General features: G+C 34.2%; 1 protein-coding gene across 24 annotated transcripts in view; it reads left to right on the top strand.

Annotated features, from left to right (window-relative positions):
- Window positions 1–13,491, top strand: part of LOC123539431 (thioredoxin domain-containing protein 6-like) — a 70,073-nt gene that overhangs the window by 21,787 nt on the left and 34,795 nt on the right. For 22 of the 24 annotated variants that reach the window (XM_053529465.1, XM_053529467.1, XM_053529464.1 and 19 more), the window contains 10 exons: window positions 1,602–1,667; window positions 3,890–3,969; window positions 5,026–5,118; window positions 7,096–7,250; window positions 8,631–8,815; window positions 9,689–9,833; window positions 10,492–10,599; window positions 11,006–11,154; window positions 11,701–11,845; window positions 12,662–12,769. In XM_053529465.1, the coding sequence (XP_053385440.1) occupies window positions 1,602–1,667; window positions 3,890–3,969; window positions 5,026–5,118; window positions 7,096–7,250; window positions 8,631–8,815; window positions 9,689–9,833; window positions 10,492–10,599; window positions 11,006–11,154; window positions 11,701–11,845; window positions 12,662–12,769 (1,234 nt within the window). Of the gene's footprint in view, window positions 1–273; window positions 298–1,601; window positions 1,668–3,889; window positions 3,970–5,025; window positions 5,119–7,095; window positions 7,251–8,630; window positions 8,816–9,688; window positions 9,834–10,491; window positions 10,600–11,005; window positions 11,155–11,700; window positions 11,846–12,661; window positions 12,770–13,491 lie in introns of all 24 variants that reach the window. The other 2 variants (XM_053529470.1, XM_053529474.1) reach the window with 2 other exon arrangements.

Genomic DNA, 13,491 nt, shown 5'->3' with positions numbered 1-13,491 from the left:
ATATATTTTTCTGTGTGGAACATCTTTTTTGAAAAAAAAATAATAAAAAAAATAGGCAGATCCAATCTAGAATCTCTTTGCCATTGAAATTATGAAGGAAAAATATGCAATTTTAAGTATAATTTCTGAGGGAAAAAAAAAATTGAATATTTTACAATAGGGGATAGAGCAAGAGCGTGGTATTAAAATTTACAAATTGTCTGGATAAAAATACGCTTTTAATATCTTTTTACATTGTCCATCAGGTTTAATTTATGATTATTCTTTGTAAAGCTAAAGCATATCCACCAGGTCAAGGTATAACAGTAGATATGGTTGAATGTGTTAACTAATATGGTGAAACTTTGCTGGTAGGCAAAATAATATGATAACATAAGACAAGCTAAGAAGGTAAAATCTCACGATTTACATGGTTTTCATCTAGTTTGAAGTCAAACATTTTAATTTTACTCCCGGATACAAAATATATGTGGGCCATATTGTAGGCAAATGCATGGATGTCTGTCTGTTGGTCATCGGCAGTCAGTCCATCGGTCATTCTTTTTCAGAGGCAATTTTCCCAAAGCCTTTCTATTGAATTTCAGATGCCTACACAAAAATGTACACCACAACAAAACTTACAGATACATGATTCAGATCATGAGATCTTAAAATTAGGTCACACGTTGAGATCAAAGGTTAAAAACATACCTTCTAAACCATTGGAAAGTTTTTCTTAAAATTAGCATTGATTGTTTTAGCTCACAAGAACAGGTGCAGGGCATGCCATCTAAGTTACTAGGTCAAAGGTCAGCTTCACACAAAATTTTGCCCTCTTTGTATCAATGCAGCATCTTTCAGTGATAGCTCTAGTTTTTCTAGTGAATTAAAATGAGTTTGACGAACAGTGTAATATGTGAGATTTCATATTATCTCCCTTGTGTAATGACTGAGACAACAACAACAACAACAAAGTTTTCAAAATGGCTGATATTGCATTACCTGAATACTAACTTTTTTGTGTTTTATAAATATATGTTGTTTGGTATTATCTCGTTTTAAATTCAGTAGTTGTTTATTTTGAAAGAAAGCTTTGTATAACACAAGGCTTATAATGCCATTAACATTAACAATGTTTTTTATTATTTCAATTTTTACTCACCATTGTAGGATGGCAGTTTACGATAGATTCATTTATAAATGTGACAAATCATATAAGACTTTCCAATAGTTAATATTACTCTTCCTTGATAAAATTCTAAATTTACCCTCCTGAATATTATTTTCAGTGAACACTGTTTCACCTAAATTTAATTCAAAATAGCTTTAATTTCAAACAAAATATGTGCCAGTTTAAAATCTAATCTCTTTCCATTTTTTTTGTTGAAAGTTTTCAAAACCTGAAATCCAGACAAATGGCTCCGACAAAATTAGAAACACAATGGAATGGCTGAAAGGAATCAAAAGAAATTAGATTAGAGAACAAAATCTTGAATAATGAAATGGATGGAAAGAAAGATTGAGAAATAATAAATTCTTACTTTGTAAGAAAATAAGGAAAACAATTCTATCTTACATCAAAGACGATATTAATTTTCTGTTTTTCATCTGCTTTTTTGCAGCTTTGAGATTCAAATTTCAGGGAGAAATTATTGAGTTTGGGGATGAGCTAGACAGTGATGGAACAGGTTATAATGTTGTACAGTGATTTAAGCACTGATCCCTGGTAGAATAGTTATTACCATAAATATTTATATTCTATTCCCTGATTTTTTTTTTCAATTAAGTTTAAAGGGAGATACATCATGAAAATGCATATAAATAAAACTAATGCTATCTTAAATAGTCTGTGCGTAGAATATATCTTTATCTTCACAGTAGTTTGCACTCAGAAGGTTCAAGTTTGACTTTTGTAGATCAGCGTCTCAGAATAAAGGGACAAAATGGTATCTTTAAAAAACTTTTAATCTATAGCGCGTCTGATTTTTGAAAATAATCTACAAGGTATTATCATTACTTAAATTGTCGGCGTCGGCGTTTGTTAAACTTTTTGTTTAGGTCCACCTTTTCTCAAAAACCATACGAGCTACAGCTTTGAAACTTTGCACACTTCTTTGTCATCATAGGTGACTTAGTAGGCCAACAACCAAAACTCTGATATGCATTTTGTCAGAATTATGGCCCTTTTTGTACTTAGAAAATTTGAGTTTCTTGTTTAAATTTTTTGTTTAGGTCCCCCTTTTCTCAAAAACTTAAGTGCTACAGCTTTGAAACTTTACATACTTGTTTACTATCATTAGGTGACTATGTAGGCCAAGAACCATAACTCTAACCAGCATTTTGTCAGAATTATGGCCCTTTTTGTACTTAGAAATTCTGAACTGTAACACTTTTCTTGCATACAGACCAGCACTTGCAGACTAGCGATGGCACCCATAGGGGGTGCTCTTGTTCTAGTTGTTTTCAAACTCAGGAGCTTTGGTCATTTGCACACTGCACACATATGCTCTACAATTTCTGTTGAGTTAATTACACATAGAATTATCTTGCTGACACAGGAAAATATAAAACGCGTATATTCAGCCATTTGTCTTGCACTGATTTGAATCTAAAGAATTTAAAATTAAATTGGTGCCACGATTGTACATATAGTCCAAATTCTAAAATTTCTAGACTAAGTGAGTAGAGACAGTTGGTTGAATATATATATAGTAACTCATATTTTGTTGTCTTGTATTCCGTCATTTATTGAATTTATTAAATACAATGTAACTATTTTTGATTGACACCAGTTATGCATGTCTGATGTAAACTGCTTATATGTGATTTTTTGCGTATCATATTAATACAGGATGTGCACTGTTGCTTTTAATTAATGTTGTAGCATGTTTGTAAAATTGTTTAATTTATATACATAACTAAATTCCTCTAATGACTTTTATGCTCCCCGAAGGGCGAGCATACAGTTGCCGCTTTGTCTGTCCTTCCATCCATCCGTCCGTCCGTCCTTCCGTCACACTTTTGTCCGGAGTATAACTTGATCTCCTCTTAAATTTGGAGTATATATTTAGTGGATTTCCTCGTTTTATGCAGTCTTAGATGTAGTATATTTAATTAAAGAAAACAAAATCTTATTCCATACTTTGTTTTGATGCCATACAATTTTGCCAGCATTGAACGTAATTTTAAGGTCATTTACTAATAGAAGAAATGGAAATATTCATCCCTATATCACCTAAACAAATTCACTGTTCTTTCAAATACAGTTGAAACTCAATGTCTCATACTCGCTTTTCACAAAATTTTGGCTATCTCGAAATCATTTTCAAGTCCTGTCCCAAAATCACATGCATAAATATTACTTTTAGTTGAATTTCGGTACTTTCGAAGTTAAACGCTCAATCCCTTGGAATTTGAGATACAGAGTTTCAACTGTGTCTGTTTAAGGTAATTTGTTCTTGGGACCTTAAAGTCTGACATGTTGGAAAGTGCTATGAAATCAGTAATATTCATTGGATGGGCTGGTGGGAGTGGTGGGGGAGGGGGTGGAGAATAATTAATGTTCTTTTATTTCTTGGTTATGTCAATCCAAAAAATTAAGTAACAACAAACAAAATTCATGTTAATTCTTTCTTCAGAATTTTAAAGTCCACAAATTCAAATCTCAGCAAAATATTAGTTTTGAACAAAACCACGAAATTTTGTCTCCAAGATATTAAATGATTTTCCAGTATATAGACAGCTTGTATCATTAAAATCAATGTTAACATGACTGTCAATATAAAATCATAAAATAAATGCTGTGCCAAATTGTTTCCAGTCTACATCTAACATAGTTGTGAATTTTATGTAAAATTTGTTGTGTTTACACATATGTGACTTATACGTTAATTATCTCGCATGTTTACAGAGCCAGTGAAGGAGGTGTCAGTGGTCATAATCAAACCAGATGCTGTTCAGTCAGGCAAGGCAGAAGAGATTCTCACTGAGGTATGCTGTTTTATATGCCTTAATTTAATGGAATGCATCATCTGTAAAGGTGCATTTTTTGTTACAAACCACATTTTTTTTTCAAATTAGTTTTTCTAGAAATACATTTTTGTAAACTTAAGCATAGCTGTAAGGTGATAAAATTGTTGTCTATGTATATGTGCAAATTTTATAGAAACTGAAAGTATTTCAGATTATGCTTAAAAGCATGTTTTAATTCATTTAAACACAGCTGATTATAGGTTTGAAAATGCCATGCTGTTCCCACTTTCTAAAATGAAAAGGGTCATATGTAATTAATGTTTGGCATGCATTACAGTCATATGACTCATACCTTAGCCAATTGTTACACATGCCTGTTGTGAATAGTTTTGGGCAAAGAAGTATAAAATACACAGAATGGCAACTGGCTGTAATCTCGCGTGAGCTCGTGTCAGAGCGTGATTCGGCATTATCTTACTAAAAACAAACATCGGCGAGCATGGAGTTACAATTTATACCTTTAAAACTACATTTAAAATACATGTTAGTTTCTAAAACAAAATTAGTTTAATGTGAAATGGTCTTAAGACACAAAGTACAGGTTTTTTTTGCCATCGAAAGAAGCGTGGCCATACGGTGATAATTATTTTACCGATGAATAATTGCTTTTGCATACAAAATGGTGCGTGGAGAAAGCGCCACTTCCGGTTAACGAGATCTCGTTTTTTTGTCACGGCGAGATTTGCTCTATATGCCTTTCAAGATGCCAATCTATTTATTTTTATAGCTCTTTGTTTTGGGGAACATGTTCTTACTGTTTATGGACACATCATTATCTTACAAGAGATATTCTGGTGCAGTGTACACACACAGAAAGCTGCATTGTTTGGTCATAAAATCAGTCTTCAAGACGCTGTATTTGGACACACTTGTATACATTTAGGCACAATGTTTTGTTGTATACAGTGGCAAAGTGGGTATGTACATAATGAAATTACATTGTGATACAATGTTTAGTATTAAACTGTGAGAGTGCTTTGACACATATTGTATGAGGGTATGTGTATTTTACAGATGAAGAACAGAGGTATAGAGGTACTGAGACAGGAGGAGAGGCAGCTTACAGAGGATGAAGTTAAGAATGTATACACACATCTTCAAGATGAGGTAATGTTGTTTGTTTCAAGCATAAACCCCAGCCTCTAGTACTGTCAGTTACATGCTTCTTCTTGACACCTTTTAGTTGGGGAGCTAAAAAAAGAAATACCTTCAAAAGACTTCATTTTATGAACCATATGGCGGTATAGGCGGATGAACTGACATTCATCGTCCACAGTTAACATAAACTTCTCTGAAACTACTTGTCAAAATTGTACTAAACTTGGTCTGTGGCATTCTTGTAAAGTATTCTCTCAAGTTTGTTTAAACAATTCTACTTTGCCCCTTTTAGTTTTTTTAGGGGTCATCAGAGATAAAAATAGAAATACCTTTAAACACAACTTGTTCTTATGAACCACATGATAGATCTTTGCCAGATATGTTCTGTAGTATCCATGTTCAAATTGTACCATTTTACTCCTTTCATGGACCACCAGAGTTAAAATTCAGAAATCTTTAAACAACTTCTTCTCATGAACCACAAAAAGGAACTTCACCAAGCTTGATTTACAGCATTCTTATAAGGTCTTGTCTCAGGTTTGTTGACATGGTTATGCTTTGTCACTTGGAGCTAAAAATAGAAAAAAAAGTTTCACAAACTCTTATTATGAGTCACATAATTGATCTCTATTAAATGTGTTTTATATTATCCTTGTAACATGGTCTTCCGTATTTATTCAATGGTTGAGCTTGGCCTCTGTGAGGGACATTCGGTCTGAAGCATACTTGTAAGGTCCTCTCTGAAGTGAATTATAATACACATGTAAAATGATTTCTAATTAGACAAAATAGTGACATAAGACAATTCCTAGGTTTAGTTTTCAAAATTACTGCAATAATGTTATTACTGAAAACTCAAAAATAATTCTGCATTTTCATCTGACTTTAGTCTGACTTTCATTTGTCATTCTTTGTACTGATTAAATGAAGCCTAAATTTTGACTGATTCTCAACAGCGAATATTAGTAGAAATAAAACAGTTTGTACCAAACAAATCAGCTAAATCTCCATTTGCTCTTTTGCCAGTTATCTTATCTCTTACCCTGCTAATGTCTATAATGAACTTGTCCATGTTCCAATTTAGACAGTACCGTTAACTGTTAAAAGGACTGAATAGGGAACAGTGCAGATCATGATCAGACTGCACATATGTGCAGGCTGATCACGATCTACACTGGTTGCAAAGGCAGAACCAATCGTGTCCAGCATGGTGAGGGTTAATAATGGCTGATTGTACATTTTTGAAATTAAAAATACATTTAGAGAAACATGCTATTAACAACATATTAAAATTTCAAACATTTCGATCATGTAAAGATAGAAATGCATTCATTTTACTACCACACCCCAGTTTTTAAGTCACAGAAATATAAATAAAAGCTGTCTTTTTAGAAAATCAGTGAATACCATTTAATATAAGAATGTGTGAAATTTGATCTTTTACTAGAAAATGGCAATACATCATATTATATCAAATGAATTATTTTCCAATGGCATTATCTTGTATTATTGTCCTTTTTAAACTTGATTGTAGACATTTTAGTGTATTTTTGTGACAGTTCAAAATAGTTTGAGGTTATCAAATGAGTAAATTTTACTGTCGAGAGTGTGTTAAAATTTTGAAATATTATCTCTAACATAATGTTCTAATTGTACACTAAATTTCAAGAATGTGCTTCAGGTGATTTATGGATATTGATAAACATCAAATGGCCGGTTAGCTGTTTTGTTCAGTATACATTATCTAATCTTTAGATGTTAGCAAGAGCAGGCCCTTGTCTGATTCAGGTAAACAATTTGAAATCATGTCTTAGCCTTTCCAACACATTTATTCCATATTTACTGCAATAAGACCTGCAGATTCACTTGTCAGTTCTAACTACTTTTCACAGTAGTAGAAATAAAAGAAAGTATAATGACAGTGAGAAATTCCCTACATCTGATAAACATTACTTTTGAATAGAATTTACCAACTTCTCTTTACAGCCATTCTTTGAAGAACTGGTTGCTTTTATGACCAGTAGTCCATCTATAGTGCTGGCTATTACTAAAGGAAAGACGGGTGAAAATGTTATCAAGGAGTTCCGAGATCTGATTGGCCCACCTGAAGTTGAAGAAGCTAAGGAGGCAGCCCCTGAAAGGTATAGCTGTTTTATGATCTGATGTTTAATCCACATACCCTGTAATACATTTTTTCATGTTTTTTAGCTCATCTGAGCCAAAGGCTCATGGTGAGCTTTTGTGACCACTCAGTGTCCGTCGCCTGTCGTCAGTCGTGTGTCCGTCAACATTTTCTAAAAAAATCTTCTTGAAAACCACTGGGCAGAATTACACCATGCAGTACTCTGGTTGCCATGGCAACCGAAAGGAAAAACTTTAAAAATCTTCTTTCCAAAACCACAAGGCATAGAGCCCTGATATTTGGCATGTGACATCATCTAATGGTCTTCTATCAAGATTGTTCAAATTGTGCCCCTGGGATGAAAAGAGGCCCTGCCCCGGGGGTCACAAGTTTTACATAGGCTTATATAGTAAAAAAACTTTAAAAATCTTCTTGTCTAAAACCACATGACCTAGGCCTTTGATATTTGGTATGTAGCATTGCCTTGTGGTCCTCTATCAAAATTGTTCAAATTATGCCCCTAGGGTGAAAAGAGGCCCTGCCCCGGGTGGTCTCATGTTTATATAGGGAAAAAATCTTTAAAAATCTTCTTGCCTGAAACTGCAAGGCCTAGGCTTTTGATATTAAGTATGTTGCCTTTCCTAGTGTTTCTCTACCAAAATTGTTCAAATTATGTCCCTAGAGTGAAAAGAGGTCCTGCCCTGGGGGTACCTAGTTTAACATAGACTTATATAGGAAAAAAATTAAAGATCTTCTTGTCTGAAAGTTCAAGGCCTAGGCATTTGATATTTGGTATTTAACATTGCCTGGTGGATCTCTAACAAGTTTGTTCAAATTATGCCCTTGGGGTGAAAAAAGGCCCCGCTCTGGGGGTCACTTGTTATGATTATGAGTTATATAGGAAAAAAATACTCAAAAAATTATCAGGTCATATTTCCTAGACTGTTTAATTATAATTACCTGATGACCCAAGTGATTAGGGATCACTTGACTGTGACCTTGACCTACTGACCTACTTTCTTGTTTTTTAAGATACAGCCTTGAAATTTGGATGACATGGACAGTTTTGCACACCAATCTTAAAACTGTCTTTCAGTGACCATGAATGTGACCTGCTGACCTACTTTCTAATATTTTAGCATCAGTTTTCCGTTTGAAACATGTGGCTCATATTACTCAGGTGAGCCATTCAGGGTCATCATGACCCTCTTGTTTTTGTATGATATTGATATCATTCTTTCTAAAGAATTCAGTGTGTTATAATAGGAGCTCTTCTAATTTTTTAGGTAGCAAAATATTTTTGATTTATCATCACAAATCCATTTTTATGGTGCAATTTTCCATTGTGAATTTCTAAAATTTCTAAAACTTATTTAGTTATGCTTTAATTTGTTTCCAGCTTACGTGCCAAGTTTGGTCAAGGAAAATTCATGAATGCTGTTCACGGGAGTGACTCACAAGACACAGCTGCACGAGAACTTGCATTTTTCTTCCCAGACTTTGCTGCGCCAAAGGTGGAAGGCAAGCCAAAATTACAGAGAACACTTGCGCTTATCAGACCAGATGCTTATAAAAATAATAAAGGTATAACTCTTTCTTACTTCAAGTCTGAAAGAAAACATTCTCCTTTAACCCTTAGCATGCTGGACATGTTGCGACCAGTGCAGATCATGATCAGCCTGCACAATTTTCTGCTGACAAAACTAAACATTTTGCAGTATCATCCCATGTGAGTTGTATTAAATCTCAGATATTGTGTTTTGCTATGACAACTGAAATGTGTGGTATTTCCAATAAGTTGGCGGCTAAGTATTTTGTGTGGTAAAACATTAAGGCAAATTACTTATATTGAATATAAAAGAAGTACAAAAACCATTGCTGTAGTTGTTTGAAGCCCAAGTTTAGCTTAACCATCCATATGATAATAATATCCATCTTGATATAAGCAGAGTCTAGGGTCCTAGGCAGTAACATTAAGTTTGGAGACCAGTTTCAACCTCAAGCATCTGACTGGTCAATTTCTAAGCACAATTTTGAAATTAACCAATTTTGTTTTGTTCTGAGACTGGTCCTCTGAATTTTATAACCTTTAGAACATGTCAGAAATGATGAAATGAGAGACAATTGGTCCTTTCTGAAAAGTTAACTTAAGACTAGTAGCTGTTGAAGCCAGGTTAGAATAAAGAATTTTAATGGCTTAAGTTTTAACCTTAAGCCTGCTGGTGGCGAGTTGTTTTGCCTTTGCGACCAGTGCAGACCAAGATTAGCCTGCACATCCGTGCAGGCTAATCATGGTCTGCACTGTTTGCTATTCAGTCAATAAATTTTCCGTGAACACCCCTTCAGTTAATTAATGGTATTGCCCAAATTGAATGATGGACCAGTCCATTTTAGGAATTTAGCAGGGTAAGGGTTAATAAGTCATTGTGATTTAAACTTTTTTTCCCTTTCATCTAGATGCAATTTTGGCAAAGATTCGTGAGTCAGGTTTCAAGGTTGCCATGTCAAAGGAGATTCATCTTACAAAAGAACAGGCAGAAGATTTCTATAAAGAACACAGGGGTCAAGAGTACTTTGAAGAACTTACTACAAGAATGTCAAGGTAAGTGTTGTTACTTTTTGTTGATATTTGTTCATTGAAGTAGATCAATTCCTTCAAGTCAGATTTACAAGACTTATAGTAATGTACCAACCATTGAAGCAGTGTAATTCCCTGTAAATACTGATTTCAAGTTAGATTTAAAAGACTTGATATAAATTGTTCATTAAAGCAGTATAACTCATTTTCCATCAACACAGTTGCTTTAATCCCCAAAATGACTAAATGGAATTTGATGAAACACTCTGGGTAGCTTTCAAAGTTGTTCAAATGGTTCCGGTTCATTGGACATCATATGGGCATTTTTGGTTAAAAATACGTTTTCTAGTTTCAGACTTCTTCTCTAGAGCATTGATATTTTGGATGTGATACAAGGGTTTGACACTACCCTAATTGTCAAAATTATTGCCCTAAGGTCAAAAATGGCCATGCCCCAGTGTGTGACATGTACTTACTTATAAGCATATATATAAGGAACTTTGAAAATCTTTTTCTCTGAATCCATAATAGCTAGAGCCTTGATGTTTGTTGAGTAATATATCTTAGAGGAAAGCTAACTCTGTACTTGTGCCATTGCGTTATATAAACAAACTTGAAGCCTTGTACGCAGGTGATATTACCAGAATTCTTACACATACTTTGTAATGCTCTTGACTTGCAGTGGTACACTGTTAGCCCTTGGTTTGGCAAGAGAAGAGGCTGTGACAGGATGGAGGGAAATGTTAGGACCTACCAAGGTAGATGAAGCAAAGGAGCAGGCCCCAGAAAGGTGAGAGTTGTAATTTGGGAGTTGTAGTTACAATTTTCTTTGTGAGCTTATGATAGTTGGATGGGGAAGGGTAAGAGATTGAGTAGCAATGCGAGGAGGGGGTCGGGAGCTGTTAGAAGGTAGTTATTACCATCGAAGGATGAAATCTTGCAGTCTTTTGACCATTACCAGTGTTGGATCTAGCCTTAATGTGCTCATAAAAGCATTGATATAGGAAGCCATTGGACTGATGTAAGTTGGATGATGTTGACTCACTACTGAAAAAAAAAAGATCGGTGTGATTAGCTGCTGTTTTATTTTTAAAACTCGGCAAAAATTCCTGATTGTACATTTGCCTAATAAAGCACTCTGTACTATGGAAGAATGTATTTAATATCATATATTTTATTGTTTCGTTTTTATTTAGTTTGAGGGCACAGTTTTCAGAAGAGGGTGTACAGATAAATATGTTACATGGTTCAGATTCTGAGGAGTCTGCAAAGAAAGAAATAGAATACTTCTTCCCCATGGAACAAACTGTAGCAGTTATAAAACCAGATGCATATGGTACCAAAGGTGAGATGTTTCAGATATTGATAGGTTGACACTGAATTGTAAAATTTCTTTCTTATAACTAATTCTTAAAAATCATGTGTAAGGTTTTTGTACATGGCAGTGTTAGATTAATGCAGAAAGTTCAATGAGATACACGTGTTTTATGTTTTTCTGTTGTTTTCTTCAAAATACAATAAAGGGTCCTCTTTGGCCGAGTGGTTAAGGTCACTGACTTTGAATAACTTACCCCTCACCTATGTGGGTTCAAGCCTCACTTGGGGCGTTAAATTCTTCATGTGAGGAGCCATCCAGATGGCTTACATCAAAGCTGGAAAGGTGCCGTAATATGTTGTCATGACCTTTAATTGTGTCAATGCAATGTGAAACCCAACAAAAAAGAAACAAAAGCAGAATGTGATGATGGACTGTAGTGTGATAACTTCTCTGGTTCAAAGTATGATATTGTCATAAGATACGATTTTTTTTTTTTAAATCTGTTGTTTTTATGAATATTGTATTAATATGAAATTATAGAAAATTTTAATGGAAAGTGATGATGAATTTTAGATGAGATTATATCCAAGATTCACGAAGCAGGATTTAGAATAGCAGCAAGAAAAGAAACCACACTATCAAAGGAGATTGCAGAAGAATTCTATGCTGACCATAAAGACAAAGAATACTATAACGAGCTTGTGGAACATATGACAAGGTCAGTGTAATGAAAATGATTAACCCTTACCCTGCTAAATTTCTATAATGAACTTGTCCACCTTTCAGTTTTGACAGTACCATTAACTGTTTTAAGGGATGCTTACCAAAAAGATATTGACTGAATGGCGACCAGTGTAGATCTTGATCAGACTGCATGGATGTGCAGACTTTTCATGATCTACACTGGTTGCAAAGGCAGAATCAATTTTATCCAGCATGATAAGTGTTAACTTATTACCAGTACTTTAAAAATACTATAATATGTTATAACTTGTTGGTATAAGAATGTGTGTTTTTGGCCCAAATGTTTATCTTGTCTTGTTTAATTTTATGGGTTTAAAAGTTTAAAAATAGACAATATAAACAGGACTTTTCTTTTTTTTGTTTGGTTGACACAACCATGAAATTAACAAACAAAAATCCCCATTGAAAAAATGATTTAACAGAAATATATAGCTATCTGTTTTACATTTCATTGAGAACTATGTCTTCAGATCACACTTGGGAGTAGATTTTGAATTGATAAAATCCCAGATTTTGTTAGGCACAAAAGAAAACATATATACATTTACAGCAGCATAGTAGTCACTTTGGTCAAGTGTTGGAGTTTGGAATATGGTAGAGGTTAAGAGCGAGGTTTGATTGGTTTAAACACCTCAGTGGCATTTTGCCCCTAATGGTTCAAAAGCAGTGTTCCAATGTGGTCCTTTATTTCCTTGTTGTTGTTTCCTTGTTGTCTGATTGTTTTACTCTGTCTATTTTTGTCTAAATACTAATCATTTACAAAAATACAGAAGGTGTTTGACTTTTTCAGTGGTCCAACATGTTTCATGGTGCTATCAAGAGAAGGGGCTGTTGATGGATGGAGATCTCTTATTGGACCTACTGACCCAACCAAGGCTAAGGAGGTGGAAGCAGATACGTAAGTATTCAGAAATCTATAGAAAATTGTCTAGAGTAAGGAACTTGCTGCGTTACTTGAGACAGTGTTATAGCATTTTACCTTTCTTTAAGTGTTCCCAAAACAACTGTAATGAATTAATAAGTAAAGTGACGGGCAGTATAAAACTCTTATGATACACCTTTTATACTGTATGGATGCAATTAGAAATTTAGTTCCTGGAATCAGACAAAAAGTATGTTTTTATTAGAGTTCATTTAAATGAAATTTCAATATTGAGGGTTTGGGGAGATAAATCAAATTTTAGAAATACAATAACAATCCTATAACAGGAAAGAGGTAAATATATTGCTCAAACCAGGTTGTGCTAAATAAATACTGTATAACAGAAAGTGTTTTGCAACAGGCTGTCATTTTGAGCATTGTATTTCTAGCTGTCATTCTGAGCATCATATTTTCAAGATAATTGATTTGCTTTCCAGTTAAAGAGCTTAACTTCTTGCAGAAGAATAGTTTGTTTTATCACTTATTACTGGTCGTTACATATTATTAGTCCCCTACTGGTTGAAAACCAGTTTTGGGGACTATAGGAATGCTCTTTTCCGTCATTCCGTCATTCCGTCTTTCCGTCATTCCGTCATTCTGTCATTCCGTCATTCCGTCATTCCGTCCGTCCGCAATTTCGTGTCCGGTCCATAACTCTGTCATCCATGAAGGGATTTTAATATTACTTGGCACAAATG

This window comes from Mercenaria mercenaria, chromosome 18, assembly GCF_021730395.1.
Source record: "Mercenaria mercenaria strain notata chromosome 18, MADL_Memer_1, whole genome shotgun sequence".
NCBI classification, from domain to species: domain Eukaryota; kingdom Metazoa; phylum Mollusca; class Bivalvia; order Venerida; family Veneridae; genus Mercenaria; species Mercenaria mercenaria.
This window is presented reverse-complemented; position numbering and strand designations above follow the sequence as displayed.